Source organism: Antedon mediterranea, chromosome 7 (genome assembly GCF_964355755.1).
Source record: "Antedon mediterranea chromosome 7, ecAntMedi1.1, whole genome shotgun sequence".
Taxonomy (NCBI): Eukaryota; Metazoa; Echinodermata; class Crinoidea; order Comatulida; family Antedonidae; genus Antedon; species Antedon mediterranea.
This window is the reverse complement of record NC_092676.1, coordinates 10,678,846-10,698,244: the sequence shown is the minus strand read 5'-3', so window position 1 is coordinate 10,698,244 and position 19,399 is coordinate 10,678,846. Positions and strand designations below refer to the sequence as shown.

Genomic DNA, 19,399 nt, shown 5'->3' with positions numbered 1-19,399 from the left:
ATGATTTAATTCCCTTTTATCAAATATGCCATGGCAACAGGACCTTGGAGGAGATTTGAGGCTAATTCTATATTGGTTACACATTCCAAGAATCAGAAGAGAAGCAACAAGATAGTACTGTATTCATCCTAAATCCATCTTTTTATATTTTATATAATTCTAGCTTGGGAGTTTTTATTCCTCGTTGTTCATGTATTAAAAGAACCAGACACCATTCACTTGTCCTGTTCTGTGTGTCACGCTGTATGTAGCAAATGAAATTGTTAAACTAGTAAATCTTCAATGCAGTAAAATGGATGATTAGGATGTGGGGACGAGATAAAGCCAAAACGTTGGAATGTAGCTGGCCTACCCTGATGATAAAGTATATGGATTGTTAAAATAATCCGTTTGCTGGAGAGGAACTCTCGATCTTGAAGAACTTGTAGCCAAGGATTACTGATGAGTGAACTTACAGCTGCTTGTACCACCAGAAAATACTTTGATGACGTCTGAGCCAAATTGGAGGGAGAATTGTGCAAAGATCATAGCGAATCACTGTCAAATTGACTGTTGAGGACACGGATGACGATGGGTTGATAGACAATCCCTTTAGCGGTCCTGGAATTCAGTTCCACAATCTAAGCAATTGAGCTAGCTTGCTAATATAATACTGTATATAAATATAAATCAAAGAGCTGATGGCATGGCAGATAGAAGTTAAAAGAACAAGTTAAAATTGTCTCAATATAAATTTATTAACATACCTGCAGTCGCGTGCTCAAGTTAGTGTTTACCGACCCGACCGACCGACATAGTGAGCTGTAGAGTCGCGTTGCACGCGAGCCATTATAAATCATTGCCAAGGTACGTATGTGTTATTATTACGTAAAATACGCAATAATCCAAAGCTTTAATGACGACTGTAGCAGACGTATCGTGAACTCACAAGTATTGAAACAACTCAATATAATCATTATATAATGTATTAACTCGATCAAATTTGTTTGAGCCTAGCACTAAATTTGATTTGATTTTTTTACATTTGTGGGCGAAAAAATCTCCTTTTTTTTTACATTTGTGGGCGTTTTCACATTTGTGGGCACTGTTTATTACATTTGTGGGTGATGCGTTTTCACATTTGTGGTTGTTTTCACATTTGTGGGTGATGCGTTTTCACATTTGTGGTCGTTTTCACATTGTGGGTGATACGTTTTCACATTTGTGGTCGTTTTCACATCTGGGTTCAACATAATTATTTAACAAAAACTAAAATAATACCAAAAGTTCATATAAATAATAAATTATAATTATTCTTTTCAAAAATGTGTATTATGTAACACCTGCTGTACGATATAAACTAACGATATAAATCTGATAAATAATTTTCAATTAAAATAATAGAGATAGTAGAGTCAGACGAAGCCTCTGAATGCTTTAGTATGTGTGTGCTCAGTCTCATTGCTATGACCTTTTCTGTAAAATAAAAATTAAAAAATCATATAAATGAATAATAATAACACAATAACCGTTTTTAAAAACCTGTAAGTTGTTAAAAGTAATATTATGTTCATTATAAATTGTTAAAGATATTTGATTTTTTTATTAGATTTTTACCTTTAGCTATTAGCATATTCATTGTATACAATTAGTAAACATAAACTTACTGTGATGGTTGTCGAGTTGGTTTGCTGCTGATTGTGATGTCATTTGTATCATTTTCTGTGCTATGTGTAGTCCAGTATGGTATGTCACCCATTGCCTATAAATCAGAAAACAGTAACAAATTGTTAATGTTACAGTAGTAGAATAAAAATCATTACGGTAAATACAATTTAAAGGAAAACTAAGTCAGAGAGCTAACTGAGCGAAATACTAATAATAATTTAATAACTTTTTTATTTATGTGAGTTCATAATTATAATACAGTAATATTATTTTTCCTTCAACATACCTCAGTTAAGTCATCGTCGTCCTTGTTTGTACTGTTTCCTGTAACTTTAGATTTGGATACTTTCGCAATACAAATCATCTTTAGAAGAAACAAAAATACACAAATTAATTGGAGGAGTTTTATCTAAAAATGTTAAGCATTAAGTATATTTTCTTTTCAAATAAAATCATCATCATTATCATCGTCGTTTTACTTTGTTCTTACTTCATTGAATTGCTTTCTAAAGTTGTCCATCTGGGTCTTTGATCTTTCCATGCTCTTCTCCATGATTGTGTGCATTCTCTGTTCTTGATGGGCAAATAGAGCCTTTAGTCTTTTATCTTTTGATACAATTGTTTTGGTAGTTGTGGCCGATTCCTAAAAAAAGGAGAAGAAAAAAAAAATGTGTGTGTAGATATAATAAATACACATTTATTTCGCATTTCCAAATGTTAATACTAATGTTTTCATGTAAATAATGAATATGTTAATGCCCTTGAATGTAATCATATTCCAATTGTTACACACTTACATCTGAAATAGTAGGTCTATTGCTGGAATCTCCAATTTTCTTTGATGTTTCTGTTTTGTTTTGAAGCTTTGTGTCTCCGGCAGAAATCATGTTTTTATATTTTAAAGCTTTCCAGGCATTGTTTTCTACAAACAAGTTAAAAAATAAATGAAATTATTGAAGAAGTAAGTGTAGTAAGTGATTTTAATTACTTTATTTACAGACTTTATAGCCAAAACTACCTTCCATCAGCTTCTGGTTCGTAGCTGTAATTGCTTCCACTATTCCAGTTAAACATTCAATTTTGCCGTCCTTTTGTACACTATTTAGAGATTAAAAATAGCATGGGTGTTTTAAACTGAATTTGAACATTAACAGTACTGTAATTAGAATACAGTAACTTTAATATTAAGAAAAATAATCCCAGAAATGGAGATTTCCAAACAATTAAATCTTGTAGGCGGCAATTCAAGTTATTATTCTACATTAACATCATACAATTAACATCTGTGATTTTTATGTTTGTAAATTATTTTTCGGCAGCATAGAAGAGTAGGCTTATTTAAAAATAATAATTTAAAAAACACACCTTAAAGCTACATTTCTTGCATTTGTCTTGTTCTGTTCCAATAATTGATGTTTCAATGTTTTCACTTTTCTTTTTAGGATTGTTAATTCTTCTGATTTTTCAGTGTTGTTGTTGTCTACATAATTAGTTTTGTTGGTTGGAATGCTCTACAAAGAATGAGTGTTTTAAAGTACAAACTCCAAAATAATAATTCATTAGACCTACTGTAGCTGCATATGTTACAGTAAAGGTGTCATATTAATGGGCAGTGATTGAGTGGAATGGAAATGTATTCATTAATACAATAGATTACAGTAACACTAATCACACATATAGCACAAACCTCTGCTACTTGTCTCTTTATGTCAACAATGTCATCCATGACTTGCTGTTTAAATAAAGTCATTTGTTTGTTTTGCTCCCCAAACATTGATGTCATATTTTCTTGCCATTGTCTGTTTACATAGGTCTGTAACATAAGTTGTTAAACTATAACACTTCATAAATAAGAATTAATATACATTGTATGCATTGTTCTACATGTACATAGCCATTCCATTACTAAGAACTTAAATCATGGGGTGAATTTTATAAATGATTTAGTTGATAGACATGGAATAACTCCATTAAAACAACTTAGTAAACGTCATAATCTTAAGAACTTAAACCGAAAAGGTAATGCTTACCTTATGTGATGGTGTCATGTTATGGTTAGTTGTCGGCAAGCTGGAGTTTCTGTCATCTGTGCTGCTAATAACACTACTATTGCTACTGATTCCATCAAAGCTTTCAACAACTTTCAGTGTTGCAATATTAACATTGTTTGATGTTCTTTTGAGTGCATTCATTGTGCTGGAGTATAAATCTGGTGGCGAATTTTCAGATGTGATGTGATCAATGCCAATGGTGTTGGTAGGCAATCCCAGATGGCTGTCTTGCAAAGATGCGTTCTGAACCATTAGCTTCTTGTTATGTACTGCCATAGGTTGGAAGAAACTAAAAAACAATTGAAAAAGTTATGCCTTAAGATAAATACTGTACAAAATGCTCACATTTGCATTTAATTCGAGTACTAAATACTTATCAAACACAACATTTCTACTTACAGCTGGTTGTTGGTGGCATTTTGCAAAAGTTTTTTTACTTGTACCAACTCTTGTTGAAGATCATCATTCTCTTCTGAAGCTCTATCCAGCTCCTCCGCCAATTCCTCACTTTTCATTCTGTGATTGTGGATTTGGATGTCTAACACGTCAAATGTAGATTGTAAGGCGTCATTCTTAAAGCTCTCATCAGTAAGTTGTTGCTTAAGAGTCTTGTTCTTATATCTCAAATCAACTAGTTTACGTTCAAGGTCTTGAATAGCTCTGAGAAAAGAAAACAAATCACTTAGCAACTGAGTGAAATACTAAATGCACCAATGTAGATTCTTCACATGTGAAAGCAGCATGCAATCAACTCTGAAAATCAAAGCAGTAAGACGTTCCTCATAAAGATACTAGAACTTGATGGAAATTTTAAAATAACCTTACAAAAAAAAAATTAACACTTACTTTAGTTTGCGGGTGCCAAATACATCATGTGTTTTTCTTTCTTTTCGTGATTGAGATTGCAAACGCTGAAATTGATCACTTAAACGAATATTCTCTGTCTCTAATTTAGCAATGATACTATAAAGAAATATATACATTTTATAAAAATATACGTTTTGTCAATGCCTACTTTAAATATCCCAATAATTCAGAGTAGAGATGTGTCTGAGGTTTAAGTTATATAAATGAATTAGAATTCCTTACGTTTCACTATCTTTTCTACACAAGACTGCATCTCTCTCATTAAAAATGTCTTCCATAAATAGGTTGTATTCTTCCAACTCTTTGTGCTTCCAAACCAATTCATCCAAGTCGCTATAATTAATGTTAACATTAAAAATATTAACATTTATGTTTAATGATATTGACATTTTCATAAATAAAAACATTTCTACCATAATAGTTATACCATTACATTGATGATGGATATAATAACTTTTTAATAAGAGAGTTACATTTTTAATGGATACACAATTAATAGACCATTTCCATATTGTAATAATTATCAAAAATTAAGAAATAGCTATTATAAAAGTTATTATTTGATTTCCAATCTCACCTTTGTAACACCTCAATGTTGTCTTTCAGGGATAAGTTCTCTTCACTAAGGTTTTTTTCTTTAATTCTATGTTGATCCAAAGTCCTGTTGAAATAAAAGTTACAATTATCACAACAGTGTATGTTGTTAATGAAAATATAGTTTAATACAGCATGGCACTAAAATAATAACATAAACTGTGATTTATATGATTATATTTCAATTAAGGAATGATTTTTAAAAAAACCAAAAATATATGACGTACTTGTAGAGATTTTCAGTGTTTTTTTTTTCTTTCGTTGCTAAGTCCAGTTCAGTTTTTAATTTGTTGTTTTCATTAATCAGGTCATCCATCATAAGAGACACTTTTTTCAGTTTTCTATGTTAATCAAATACAACAATTTTTAATGTATATTTCATTAGATTTAACAAGAAAAATATTTTGAAAAACAATTCCCACTAATGAATAATTTATATATTTATATTTAAAATAAATTAAAGATATATTGTCCTCTAAAAAATAATTGTTTACAATTCTTTTTTCAATTTTTCATTGTAATGGAAAGTAGTTATTCCATTTAACCAAAATTTGGAATGAAAAAAAAATTGAATCACCTGAATAAACTCTAGGGTTAAAGCAAAAAAATAGTCAAATTGTCTGTCAGAAAGTTTTTGATTAAAGTTAACTGAGAAGAAATTACAATAAAGGTGGGTGATTCCCACGAAAGATAAAAAACTGTTTATTTTGTCTTTTTATAAGTGAAATCATTATTGTTGTTCTTTTTATATAAAATGAAATAACTTTATCAAAACTGCAAATTGCATGTTCAAAGTATGATTTTAACAATCTTTTTCATTTTGTTTTGTTTGGGAAAATCCATCTTTAATAATTATATTTAATTTTAAGAAAACCACATACTTTTTTTCATCTTCTGATGATTTTACTTTCTCAAGTTCTTGTTTGAGGGTGTTATTTTCAGTAACAAATCGTTCTGCAGCAGTTTTGTGCTTATCAACCATGCTAAAAAATTGTAACAAATAAAAACAAAAATTGTTATTAAAAATGTTCTAATTGTATTGAATAGATGCCATTGTACTTAACAGATATTCTATTATTTTTAGAGTTGGTAATTTATAAAATAAAAGTACTAGTAGGAGACCATTTTAATAATAATCACAATTTGAGAAATAGCTTTTTCATTGCAAGTTCATGTTATTAATATGATTTTCAATCTCACCTTTGTAACACCTCAGTTTTGGCTTTCAGGGAAACATTCTGTTCACTAAGTTTTTCTTCTTTAAGTTTATGTTGATCCAACGTCCTAATTGAACAAAAGTTACTATTAAGAGACCATAATTACATTATGTTTCCATGATAATCAAAGCTTAAGAAATAGCTATTATAAAAGTAATGGTAATAAATTGAATTTTAATCTCACCTTTGTAACACCTCAGTTTTGTCTTTTAGGGAAACATTCTCTTCACTAAGTTTTTCTTTTTTAAGTTTTTGTTGATTCAAAGTCCTAATTGAACAAAAGTTACTATTATCACAAAATCTTGTAATTTTTTATGTATTAATTATGTTAATGAATATATGGGTCATCTTGTTTAATACTAATTTTTAAATCTTACCTTTGCAACAACTCTGCTTTATCTTTCAGGAAATTGTTGTCTTCACAAAGTCTCTGTACTATAATTTTCTTTTCATCAATATCGCTAATACAAAATGAAAAAAAAAATTGAGTGATTGATAATCATTATTTTATTTAATTCTGGTAAATTATTAGGCATTAAGTATTCCAAACAACAATAAGATTACAATATAAATACTTCACCTTTCTAACACCTTAGCTTTGGTATTGAGTAAAGTTTTATCTTCACAAAGCTTTTCTTCTGTTATTTTCTGTTTGTCTGAAGTACTTAAAAACAAATATTACTAAAATTATAAAAAAAATCAACTAATTGACTATATACTACCAGATAAGTCATAGGAAAAATAAACTATAATTAGGTCAAAGTGAACATACATTGTACAGAATGAATATCGTTTTTCTACAACATGGTAACAAAAGGTAACTATAAATAGTTGTTTACTTTTTTAACTGTTGTATTTCAGCTTGCAATTTATCATTCTTTTCCTTATAGGCATTGGATTCATCTGTATACCACTGTACATCCTTATTCAGTTCTTCAATTATTTCTTCTTTTTCTTTCACTGCTTCAGAATAATCAAATAAATCATCATTGCAATCTTGTGTGATTTTTTCTTTCTCCAATATTAACTGGTGGAACTTAGATCGCAAAGCTTTGATTTCCTTGCTGAAGCTTTCGTTGTCTTTAAGCAGATGTTCACATTCAGTGGTCAAGTCTTGTATTTGATTTTGTAGGTAGGATCGATCGTCCTGGATTGAAACAGTATCCTGTTTAAAAGATTAAATAAAAATTAATTAGTTAATAAAAATAATAAAGTCATCTAGAATTTCTACTACTCCATTCTACCGTCAGTTAGGCTATAGATTTCTTTACAAGTCAATGTTGACAAAATATTTCTAAACTTTTATTTCATAATGTTTCATTCTTTAATATTCTGATATTATATAAGTTGATAAATGCATTAACATGGTATTAACATTATACAGTTATAATGTATTAATTTGTCAACATTATCAGTTTTATCTTTGTCATCATAGTCAATCATTGCATGGTGCTCATTTCATAAGCATTCAGAGTCATTGCGTCATCTTTATCTTTGTTTTTTTATTACAGCAGCAACATTTTTTAAAATTTACAAAATACATTACATTACATACACAAACATCCAGTTTTAAATTAAAACAATAAAAAGTATTACACAAAGTACAATGACAAACCATATTAACACAAATAACAATTCAACAGAAAAATCAGTAGTAGGCAAAGTGGCCTAAACAATGTAATTATGGTCAGTAAGGCAACATGTTAGTGCTAAAAATAGTATTGCTCTTTAGTAGTTTAAGTGAGAACACAAAAGGCAAACTATAATACATTAAAATTAACAAGACTGACTGATGTTGTATTTTAAGTTTAAATCTATTACTACCAAGGTTTTTTTTTATGCCGTTGAGACTCGGTAAAATAGCCTTTAAAAATATTCTTAGAACATTCAATAGTGAAATAAAGAACAACAACGTTTTAAAACAGCACACAACTAAATGAGTTTGACATGAATTTTATGACAGGATCCTACCTAATATGGTGTTTTTCTTCTTCGTTGAGGCTGTCAATTACATTATTATAATAAATCAATACAAATTAATATTTTATATTTTCATATTTCAATGATTTTAAGATCGTAATAAATAGAAATTATTCATTGTAACTTAATTTATTTTGATAATAGGTACTTAGTGAGCTGATAATACCTACAAAACAATTACAATATGATTCCTACTAGGTTTTTTATTTATTTTTTATTTTACAAAAATGCAACAGCGACCATCTCAACAATTACACAGGATAAACTATTTTGTAATCTATCATGCTTATAAACTCATTGAGGCTTAGGAAGTTCAGTTAAAAGAATCTTGAGTCACTCCGTGAAACTTGGGATTTGAAGGCAAGTATTTTAACCACCAACACCAATTACAATTTATTTGATTGTTGAACGCAAGGAATTAAGTTACTTCACTAATCAATTGATAATGAATGATAAATTAAATATCACTTTTTACAATAAAATGTTTGTTTAAAAAAGTTTAAACATTTAAAAAGTATACCTCAAAGAGATTTTCATCATCTGAAGTAGAATTGAACTTTAGTGATGATGAACTAAGATGGTCTTCGTCATCAAAGATCTGTGATACAACTTGTTTGATGGCAGCTGCCACATGATCAGTCTTGTTTGTGATAAGTGTATCAATATCATCCTGAATATATGATTCAACACTGAAAAACAAGTCTATGTAATTAAAATAATGTTTATAAATCCAGTATTAAGCCAGTTAACAATGATAAGTACATAATATGTACATATATATTATATGCAAATGTAATATATGGTAATTGCAAACAAACCTCAATGGTGATGAGAATGGGCAGGTGTCATCATCTCTGTAAAAAGATTACAGTTAGATTAATAGAAAAGGAAAAAGCATACATTCCTTCACAAAAATTTCCAGATAACCTAACATTTTCAGAGTAGTAACAATATTACATACAAAACAGATGTGGGTGTTATGCTATGTTCTTCATTTGCAAGAAGTTGGTCATCGTCCAATGTGATTGTATCAGTCTTAATGCTGAAGATAATAGAATAAATACATTGGTTAATTATTATTTTTAATGATAAACTGCTACCATACAAAAATATAAGTATTAACATTTTTTCGGTGAGGTACAAAATAACATAATTAGATATAAATACAAACATAATTATGTTAGAAGGATAAATAGTTACATGCATTGGTAGTGATGCCACGAAAGTGAATAATATTTCTAAAAAGTGCACTTATTTATACTTACATGACAGTTTCAGGTTGAATTTCAATCAATCTGTTAGATGAAGTGCTCTTTCTAGAAAATAAAATGAGTTTCAATTATAATACCTTTCTGTGTTATTGAATGTTTTGTGAAAGAATGTAAGATCTAAAAGTTCTCAGACTTTTATGGTTGTTTTACTTACAGACATACTTCCTCTGAATGGCTGACATTAATGGATAAATATTCATTATCACTGGCTTCAGATACAATTTCCTCAGAAATGGAACTGGTCTCAGATATTGATGTTGATTTATATTTAGCGATGTTTAATGAGCTAGTAGTTGGTGTCAGCTCATTGTGGTCAATGTCATCAATAAGAATCTCTTCATTCACAAACGTTTCTAGAGAACTTTTCATTGAGGGTTCATCAGCAAAATTTTCAATAAAGATCTTGTCTTCTGGAACAATTACTTTTTGTTGACAATCAACATTATTTGGAACTGAAAACTTATTTTCATCTTCATTAGCAGTGTATACTATTATTTGATCACCGATACTGGTCTCAGAGGCTGATGTTGGTGTGTCACCATTACCCTGTACGGCATTTTGACCTGCATCAGTTGGTAAGACAAATGAGGATTTATCATTGAAGAAAACAACAACATCCTCTAGATAATCAGCATTCCTGTAAAACAAGGAATAATGAGCATTATTACAACAATATTGTTCAGCAACAGAAACCTATTTCAAAATATGCATCATTGCTTGTTCTGTTTTATTTTTTAACTAACCCCAACAGAATTTCATCAGCAATTGAAATATCTTCAGTCACTGGAGTGTCAAGGGAATTAGAAACAACATCTGGTGTTTGGTTGTCTTTAGTTGCTGTTTGGTCCTTGATGGCATGGGTAGCAGCATTGTAAGCAGGCTGGACATCTTCCCAATAATCAGCATGTCTGAAAATTGAAGTGAAAATCATCTTCTAAATAGTTAGCATTCCTATAAAATAATAAGCTTTATATCAACTTTTAAACAATCTTTATTTTGACAAATGTATTATAATTAGGCAATGTTCCTATTCTGTGCTTTTTTTGTATTGTTTTTTTCAATTTCAATTTGTTTCAACTAACCCCAACTGATTGTCATCGGCAACTGAAATATCTTCAGTCACTGGAGTGTCAAGGGAATAAGAAACAACATCTGGTGTGTGGTTGTCTTTAGCAGCCTCTGTTGTTGCTTTGTCCTTGATGGTATGGGTAGTAGCATTGTAAGCAGGCTGGACACCTTCCCAATAATCAGCATGTCTGAAAATAAAAAATAAGTCTTGTATTCAAAATATTGAATGAGAAAATCATCTTCTAAATAATTAGCATTCCTTAAAAAAATAATAAGCTTTATATCAACTTTCAAACAATGTTTATTTTGACACATTGTATTGTTTTTGATTTTCAATTTATTTCAACTAACCCCAACTGATTGTCATCGGCAACTGAAATATCTTCAGTTACTGGAGTATCAATGGCTTTAGAAACAACATCATCTGGTGTGTAGTTGTCAACATCATTAATAGCCTCAGTTGCTGTTTGGTCTTTGATGACATGGGTAGCAGAATTAAACTCAGCAGCAGGCTGGGCTACATGGTTGCAAGTAACATCTTCCCAATAATCCACATGTCTGACAATTAGAAATAAGTCGTTTTTTATGGAATCCAATTGCAGGAAAAATTAATGGTGTTAAATAGAAATGTGAAAAAAACATTACTTTTATTTATTTATTTTTTTATTTATGTATTGTAAGTACCATTTTTATTCCTTTTCAATCTATTGGATCAACAAAAAAGAAAAATTCTCTCCTAGAATATTAGGATCCAAATGAAATTATTTGAATATACTAACCCCATGGCAAGAAGGTCATCATCATCATCAATTGAAAAGTCATGGGTGCTGGGACAGGCAGAACTACATATTGATGGGATGTTGTAATCAGTTGCAGTGCTGGCAGAGTCATCAAAATCCTCAAAGTCATCATTGTAATGGTACCCATCACTGCGTGCACTGTTATTACTGCCATCATATTATAATAAGAAGAATGTCATCATATTATCATCTAAATATACCATTTAATACTGATAAATATCTGTTATTATATATGTAATACATTCATGTTGTATTGATACCATTACATTTTTACTGTGTACAAGTTGATTAAACAATTAGTAATAATGGTGACAATGGTTTTATAAACTGTTAATTGTGAAGAAAGTGATAATTATTGTTGATGATGATGATAGTGATGATATATGATATTCCTGAATACCTTTCAAATGGCATTTTCAAACTTAGAGATTCACTGCTCAGATATATATCTAAAAAGTGAAATATCTGCTGTTAGTTAAAGTTAGAGTTTTACACCTTTAAAATATAATTAATTATTGTTAAACTTTAATAAAGATAAGATTATGTATTAGAAAATAAAGAAATGTGTTATCAAAGAAGCAGCTTATCTATAATTTACTATATTTCCAAAACAAACCTGGCATGGGTGGGGTTCCATCTCCATTTTCCGAAGCATCATCCGAATAAGATGTTTCTTCGACTTCGTCAGTAATGTCAGTGTTCGGAGAGATTGGATATTTGACATCAATATCAGGTTCCTTCAATTGTCCTGATGTTAAAGACTTCTTGAAGGAGTTGTTTGCTGGTATCTTTTCTGCCTCATCATCATAGAAATCGAGAATATCAGCAATTGCATCAGATAGCGAGCTATCATTGATGCTTTTTTGATCATCATCATCATAATGTGATGTCACATCTGTCAATCAATACATTTATTTTTGCAGTTTTCACATAAAATTAATAACGATCTGATCATGTTTTTTTTTATTTACTTCAATTAAAAGAAATATTGTCTTATAATAATAGGCCTAAAATATTTTTGCTTTAATAAATTGTGTTCATCATTAATCAGTTGTTAAAACATTAAAGCATTACTCTTATTTCAGTATTAATAAAAATAAATAACTTACACTCGGCATTAAGCCTAGATGAAGTCATCATCGAATAGAAGCCAGATAATTAAAGTACAATATAAGTAAAGTCTAAATCTGAAATTGAAAAGAAGATTAATGATTATTTGAGAAGACAAGAGTTTGGCGGCAGTAAGACTAGAGACCAATAATAATAAATATTAATATAGTCACTCCCTACGACTAGGGAAGAGTTTTTTTAGGCCTAAATTATTTTTATTTACAGGAAGGGTTATGATTTCTAGGACTAAAATAGGCATCTTCTCAGGATTATGCCTTCCTCTATGGCCAATTTTCTAAATTCTCTTTTTTTTGTATATCCAACAATCATCTTTATCATTTTTACTAAAACCTTATAATTTCTGTTTTTTTATTTTGTATTGTATTGCTATGGAGGAAAATAAATGTCTTTTGAAATTGAAGACTAGGCCTAGGCCTACTACGAGGCCTCTACTAGCTAGGGCATAGACCTAAAGAGTAGTACTGTAGGTCAGTCTAATTTATTATAGGTGCAGCCTAATAGGCCTCTACTAGCTAGATGGGTAGGGCTAGCCTAGATAGTCCTAAGGCCTAGGCCTAATAGTAAGTAGGTCTTTTTATGATGACCTACTAGATAGCCTACTAAGAGGCCTAGCTAGGCTAGCCAGACTAGGCCTAGGTCCTATAATATATGCTTTAGAGTAGTAGAAATAAGGCCTAGGCCTAGGCTAAGCTGACTAGGCCTCTAACTAGGGCTACAAGAAAGACTAGCTAGCTATAGGGCCTAGCTAGGTCCTGTATAGCCTAGGCCTGGGTTAGGCCTAAACTAACTAGGCCTAATAAGACACTAATAGGCCTAGGGGTCTAGCCTATAGGCTAGTAGTATTATAACTAGGCCTATAGGCTAGCCTTTGTGGGGGCCTAGCTAGGCCATATCTATTTTTAAACCTGCCCTGACCATCTAGCTAGGGCTGCCTAACTAGGGGCCCTAGGCCTACCCCTATATCCTATGCTCTACTTATTTAGGCCCTAGGCCACTTTCTATTTATTATACTTGGGGCTAGATAAGCCTAGCTAGCCTAGGGCCTAGGCTAGCTAGGCCCAAACTAACATAGGGGCCTATCCTAGCCCAGCTAGGCCTAGCCTATTGCTAATACTAGGCCTAGCCTACTAGGCTAGTAGTAGTAGCCTAGTAGGCCTACTACTACTAGCCTAGGCCTACCTAGGCTAGGCCTTCCCATGCCTAATAGGTAGCCTAGGCCTACCTAGGCCTAGCTAGGCCTAGAGGCCTTAACTTTTACCTAATAATAAGATACAGAGAATAATATGTTGCTTTTGTAGCCCGCCCGTCTACCACGAGCCAGACAGACATAAAACACATTGTCATTCTAGCCTAAGCCTCTAGTAGGCCTTAGTCCTAGCCTAGGCCTACTAACTAAGGCTAGGAGTACTTACTCTACTAGCCTACTAGGCTAGATAGGCCTAGCCTAGACACATATTTTAAGATTCGTTTTTGTGTGTGAATTAAAAAAAATACAGTATGGTTAAATGGTAATATAAATCCCAAATGCCAACATATTATATTATAAGTTTTAAATGCAATTCAAGTTAAATATTCGAAGAAAAAATCACAAATAAAGCGGGAGAAAAAAAATACTCAACTTACTAATATTATAAGTATACTAAATCGCAATTGTTTTTGTTGTGAAGTCGGTTGCCTAGCTGGCCAGCCAAGTTGCCATGTGAATCATCTGGGTACCTAACAACAGAGAGCGCACGCGTACATAAATTTTAGCCAATTGACGTTCAATATCTGCTGCTGCACAACGACATTATTTCCTTGTTGGACGCTCATAAAATATTCAAATTACACTACTGTAGCTATAGGCCTAATATTATAATACGATACTATACGATAATTGTCGTTTAACAATAACATGGTAAAAATTGATTGGTTGAATTGAACATACAAAATACACATATGAATACAATATAAAGCATCGTAACCAGTGATTCTATAAGTGGTCTTTCAAATTTACTATTAAATTTGACAAATTATTGTCTGAAGTGAAAAGACTGTGTATATTATTATTATTCAATTCAATTCAACGTAAACATTTATTTTCTTTCTTTCAATCAATAATAAAACAAATGAATAGGCAAGGCTATTTTAAAATCAAAACCAAAGTATACGTTATTGTTCGCAATTTCCAAATACTGGTATATAAAAATAAAATGTTTAAAAACACTCTAAAATACTGTATTATAGATAATTATTAAAATTTCAAATTACAATTTTTTATCTATAATTATACAGGTACTGTTGTTTGGATTTCATTCCTAAAAAAACTCATCCTTTCGTTACATTATTTTAAGATTGACGACGATTTTCAACGTCAACAATTGTCAAGTCACTCGGACCATCATTATAATAAATGGCGGTAGATCTGCATATATATATAATATATACTCCAGACTCTGATGTTTCTACACAACGATATGATTGCAGAGAAAAATGTTGATCCTTTGGTGATACAATACATTCATAGACCATCTAATACAGAGTGACAGCAGGAGTTGACCATTGTCTATGTATGCCATCTGGCGCATTCGCTTTATCTGTTTATCATTTTATACAGTATTGCTTTTAGTTTGTATACTTTGCATCTCCAGTTGTAGGCCTACAAGTAATAAAAATTTCTCAATAACAAATGGTGTTATTTATACTCGACATGAAAAATAACAAATCCAAGTAAAACAAAAAAAACAACAAATTATAATTTGTAGACACCAATAAAAGTAAAATTGATACAAATCAAAATACCGACTTAAAATATTTGTAAAATGTCTTAATAAGATTTGGATATAATAATATGTTTAAAAAAAATAAATATATTGCATTTTAATTATGATTCAGGTGACTATGCTTATAAATTATGTAATTTTACGAGAGCCTTTACGTTCCTTTTAAATTGACATATTGGCATATCTAGATTAATTTCATATTTTTTCATCTAATTAGTAATTTTGGCCCTTAGAAGGATATGCTACCTCTTTTGTATTCGGTATGCGGTTTTGGAACGTACAGATTTGAGTTTCCATGACGAAAGTTGTACTGAAAAGTATTTGGTTTTACAAAATTGTTTAAATAAGTTGCCGTACTCTCTCTCTCGTACTTTTTTTTTTAATAGTAAATTTTCAAATTGAGTTTTTTTGCTCAAAGACATTGGCAGTTTTTAGCAAATTTACTGGCCGGGCACGTGCCATTTTAAATTCTTGCTGCATTATTTTGTATTGTTTAGCTAAATGTGGCATGACACTACATATATTTATATGATGTATTTAAGAAGTTTAAATGAAATCAAATTTTGAATAGACCATTTTGCAGTTATATAGTTATAGTTATTCACTTTCGACGAAAAAAAAAATTAATTGTGCTTATAAAAACTAAAATGGTGTGTATTTTGTTTTACATTTCCTGAAGAAACCCTACAAATAATATCAACTTGCTTTTCAATGATGTTTTTTCCTTTCATTGCTATGTCCAGTTTGGTGTTTAATTTGTTGTTTTCATTAATCGGCCATTTACAAACTGGAATACATACAAACAAGACGCTTCCTCTGTATCATGCATTTTATACAGTATTGCTTTTAGTTTGTAGGGGAGGATGGGGTAACTAGTCCAATTAGTGACTTATCATAAAATAAATACAGCCAGTGATTAATTATTTGGAATTAATTAATTTGAATTAATTAGTGACGACTGCTCTGCTGAACCACTTGCCCCGCCACTGGACCAACATATAAAATACAAAATATTGTTTTTTATTTATCATAACATATTTACAAAAGCAAGTTATGAACTATACATGACATTTAATAAATAATTACATATTTAAACTCCAATGTTTCATTTTTATACATAGCTTTATTCAAAAGTTTTTCACGGTATTATTCATAGGATTTTGACAATTGCAAGTTCATTCGATATCATCATCACAACCATATTCATTTATACAGTTTGTGCAAATAAATGTATGCATCTGTACTGTCCTCTTAATAAAGTACATTCATCATGGTACCATGCACTACATACATCGTCAAAATATGGCATGTGTAGGTGTCCTCATCATCGCTATATTCACTCACTGGCGATAGGTATATTTGTCTTTCGCTTTTTGCCATTTTCTGCTTTTCGCTTTTGTTTCTCCTCTACTAGTCTTTTTTTATCCTCTGCTTTTCTTTTTTTTTCCGCATTTCTTTTTCCATAGCTTCTCTTTCTTGCTGTATTTTCTTTACTCTTAACTCTTCGATAAATTGATCCTCAGTGAGTACTCGTGACTTTGTAGTTTGTCTTTTTTTTACCATTTTAATTTGGTGTGACAAAAACAGTTGGTACTGTCAGCAGATGTTGAGGGATGGTCAATTATAGCGGTGCCAGCAGGTGTAGTTGCAGTAGCAGCTGTATCAGTAGATGTATCAGTAGCTGTATCAGTAGTTGTATCAGTAGCTATATCAGTAGCTGTATCACTAGCTGTAGCTGTACCAGTGGCTGTATCAGTAGCTATATCAGTAGTTGTATCAGTAGCTATATCAGTAGCTGTATCAGTAGCTGTATCAGTAGCTGTATCAGAAGCTGTATCAGTAGTTGTATCAGTAGCTATATCAGTAGCTGTATCAGTAGCTGTATCAGTGGCTCTATCAGTAGCTGTATCAGTGGCTGTATCAGTAGCTATATCAGTAGTTGTATCAGTAGCTATATCAGTAGCTATATCAGTAGCTGTATCAGTAGCTGTATCAGTAGCTGTATCAGTAGCTGTATCAGAAGCTGTATCAGTAGTTGTATCAGTAGCTATATCAGTAGCTGTATCAGTAGCTGTATCAGTGGCTGTATGAGTAGCTGTATCAGTGGCTGTATCAGTAGCTGTATCAGTAGCTGTATCAGTAGTTGTATCAGTAGCTATATCAGTAGCTGTATCAGTAGCTGTATCAGTGGCTGTATCAGTAGCTGTATCAGTAGTTGTATCAGTAGTTATATCAGTAGCTATATCAGTAGCTGTATCAGTAGCTGTATCAGTGGCTGTATCAGTAGCTGTATCAGTAGCTGTATCAGTAGTTGTATCAGTAGTTGTATCAGTAGCTATATCAGTAGCTGTATCAGTAGCTGTATCAGTGGCTGTATCAGTAGCTGTATCAGTAGTTGTATCAGTAGCTATATCAGTAGCTGTATCAGTGGTTGTATTAGTAGCTATATCAGTAGCTGTATCGGTGGCTGTATCAGAAGCTGTATCAGTGGCTGTATTAGTGGCTGTATTAGTAGCTGTATCAGTGGCTGTATCAGTAGCTGTATCAGTGGCTGTATCAGTAGCTGTATCAGTAGCGGTATCAGAAGCTGTATCGATAGCTGTATTTGTTACAAGCGCCCATGCTCTAGATGGTGCATACGCTCCCTCGGGAACTGTTCCTTGATTAAATGGGAAAACTCCAGTACCTCTAAAGCCATTTACTGCATTTGCAACTGTTGCCGCTTGATAGTAGGCTTTGGAAAAAATTTCGCAAAAGTCATGTCGTGTTACAATTTTCCCAAGATTGCGGGCCAAAAACGATGTAAACTCGTTATCATAATATGCAGTTTTTTTCAGTGGCCCAAAAACTGACCTATCAAGGGGCTGCAACCAATGGGTTGTGTGTGGCGGAAGGCATAACATCTCAACCTCATTGTCCTTCGCAAGTTGTATGGTCTATAATGTTATATGAGATGTATGGACATCTAACAATAATAAAACTGGTCGAACCGGGGGAATGTCTTTATAAAGAAATCCATCCATAGGTGAAATAGTTCAATATTTACAAATGAAGACGCCGAACAACCAAACAGTGTTCCAGGTGGTGCGAATCGTGTTAACGGCTGCTGCAGTCGGGCACCTTTGTAAATTACAAAAGGTGGGATGTAAGACCCAGCACCATTAGCGCACATTAAAACTGTTGTGTTGAAGCCGCGTTCACCACTTGTCTTGGAATGAACTTCCTTCTTTCCTTTTGTTGCCTTTATTTTAGGTGGCCGATGCACTGAATTTATTCCCGGTTCGTCGCAATTTCAAATTTGAGCCGGTTTATTCTTTATACCCTCTTCTTCTAGAATGTCACCTAACAGCTTGAAATAGCGCCCAACAGCTACCTCGTTCATACATTTTGCACGATGAGCAGAGAGTGCTTCTGGCTTCCTAACTGAAAGACGTGTGTGGCGCTTTATAAAACCTGTAACCAGTCGATCATACCCAGCTTTTCTGGTTTTCTGGTTAAGATGCGGTTTTCCACTTCTTGCGGAAATTTCATATGCCTTTGAACATAGTTGTTCAGAGGTAACACCAAAGAGTCTTTTTTCTCGTTCCTCACACCAATTAGATAACCTTTCTTCAGTTTCTTTAGATAAAATCGTAGGTCGGGATGCGGGACTATTTACTGGAACTTTGCATTTGCATCTTCTTAGTAACGACGTTTTGGTACACCGTAGTGCTTTGCTGCTTCACAACAACTCATTTCCCCATTCTTTACTGCCTCGACTGCATTCACAATTGACTGCATGTCCCATTTATTTTGGACGCCCCGTTTTGCACCTGTATGTTCTAACTATACTGAAATATATATAGAAATAATTAAAATTAATACATAAAACAAACAAAGAGATCATATTCATAATTGCATATGACACAATAAAACTGTTTTAGAGTGTTTTAATGTAAAGTTAAAACCAAAGACATATGTGGTATGGTTGGACCACTTACCCCAATACCCGTTGGACCACTTAGAATTTAA

The 19,399-nt window shown here is 31.9% G+C and overlaps 2 protein-coding genes across 2 annotated transcripts; both read right to left on the bottom strand.

Moving 5' to 3' along the window:
• Window positions 1-1,123: 1,123 nt before the first annotated feature.
• Window positions 1,124-10,341, bottom strand: LOC140055415 (uncharacterized). The gene is made up of 26 exons (XM_072100755.1): window positions 10,337-10,341; window positions 9,782-10,264; window positions 9,622-9,672; window positions 9,318-9,398; window positions 9,175-9,210; window positions 8,877-9,045; window positions 7,216-7,541; window positions 6,957-7,040; window positions 6,754-6,837; window positions 6,561-6,644; window positions 6,360-6,443; window positions 6,041-6,142; window positions 5,387-5,500; window positions 5,143-5,226; window positions 4,788-4,898; window positions 4,545-4,661; window positions 4,098-4,358; window positions 3,678-3,987; window positions 3,335-3,460; window positions 3,013-3,158; window positions 2,666-2,745; window positions 2,445-2,569; window positions 2,138-2,290; window positions 1,934-2,011; window positions 1,647-1,741; window positions 1,124-1,455 (listed from the first exon to the last, which is right to left on the bottom strand). Exons 1-26 carry the CDS (start codon window positions 10,339-10,341, stop codon window positions 1,395-1,397), a joined length of 3,450 nt encoding a protein of 1,149 aa, XP_071956856.1. The 3' UTR covers window positions 1,124-1,394.
• On the bottom strand, window positions 10,332-14,260 carry LOC140055414 (uncharacterized). The gene is made up of 8 exons (XM_072100754.1): window positions 14,250-14,260; window positions 12,605-12,682; window positions 12,112-12,390; window positions 11,896-11,944; window positions 11,475-11,642; window positions 11,047-11,253; window positions 10,710-10,883; window positions 10,332-10,535 (listed from the first exon to the last, which is right to left on the bottom strand). Exons 2-8 carry the CDS (start codon window positions 12,633-12,635, stop codon window positions 10,355-10,357), a joined length of 1,089 nt encoding a protein of 362 aa, XP_071956855.1. The 5' UTR covers window positions 12,636-12,682; window positions 14,250-14,260; the 3' UTR covers window positions 10,332-10,354.
• Between the last annotated feature and the right edge of the window lie 5,139 nt (window positions 14,261-19,399).

Excerpts from the sequence above, each read along its gene's own strand:
- LOC140055415 (XM_072100755.1), bottom strand. Across the intron at positions 6,444-6,560 it reads AAAACTGAGGTGTTACAAAG|GACGTTGGATCAACATAAAC; the intron begins GTGAGATTAAAA and ends TTGTTCAATTAG. Across the intron at positions 4,662-4,787 it reads TGTAGAAAAGATAGTGAAAC|TATCATTGCTAAATTAGAGA; the intron begins GTAAGGAATTCT and ends ATTTCTTTATAG.
- LOC140055414 (XM_072100754.1), bottom strand. The coding sequence starts at position 12,635 with ATGATGACTTCATCTAGGCTTAATGCCGAGT. Across the intron at positions 12,391-12,604 it reads ATCTAGGCTTAATGCCGAGT|ATGTGACATCACATTATGAT; the intron begins GTAAGTTATTTA and ends ATTGATTGACAG. Across the intron at positions 11,643-11,895 it reads TTGAAAATGCCATTTGAAAG|TAATAACAGTGCACGCAGTG; the intron begins GTATTCAGGAAT and ends ATATGATGGCAG.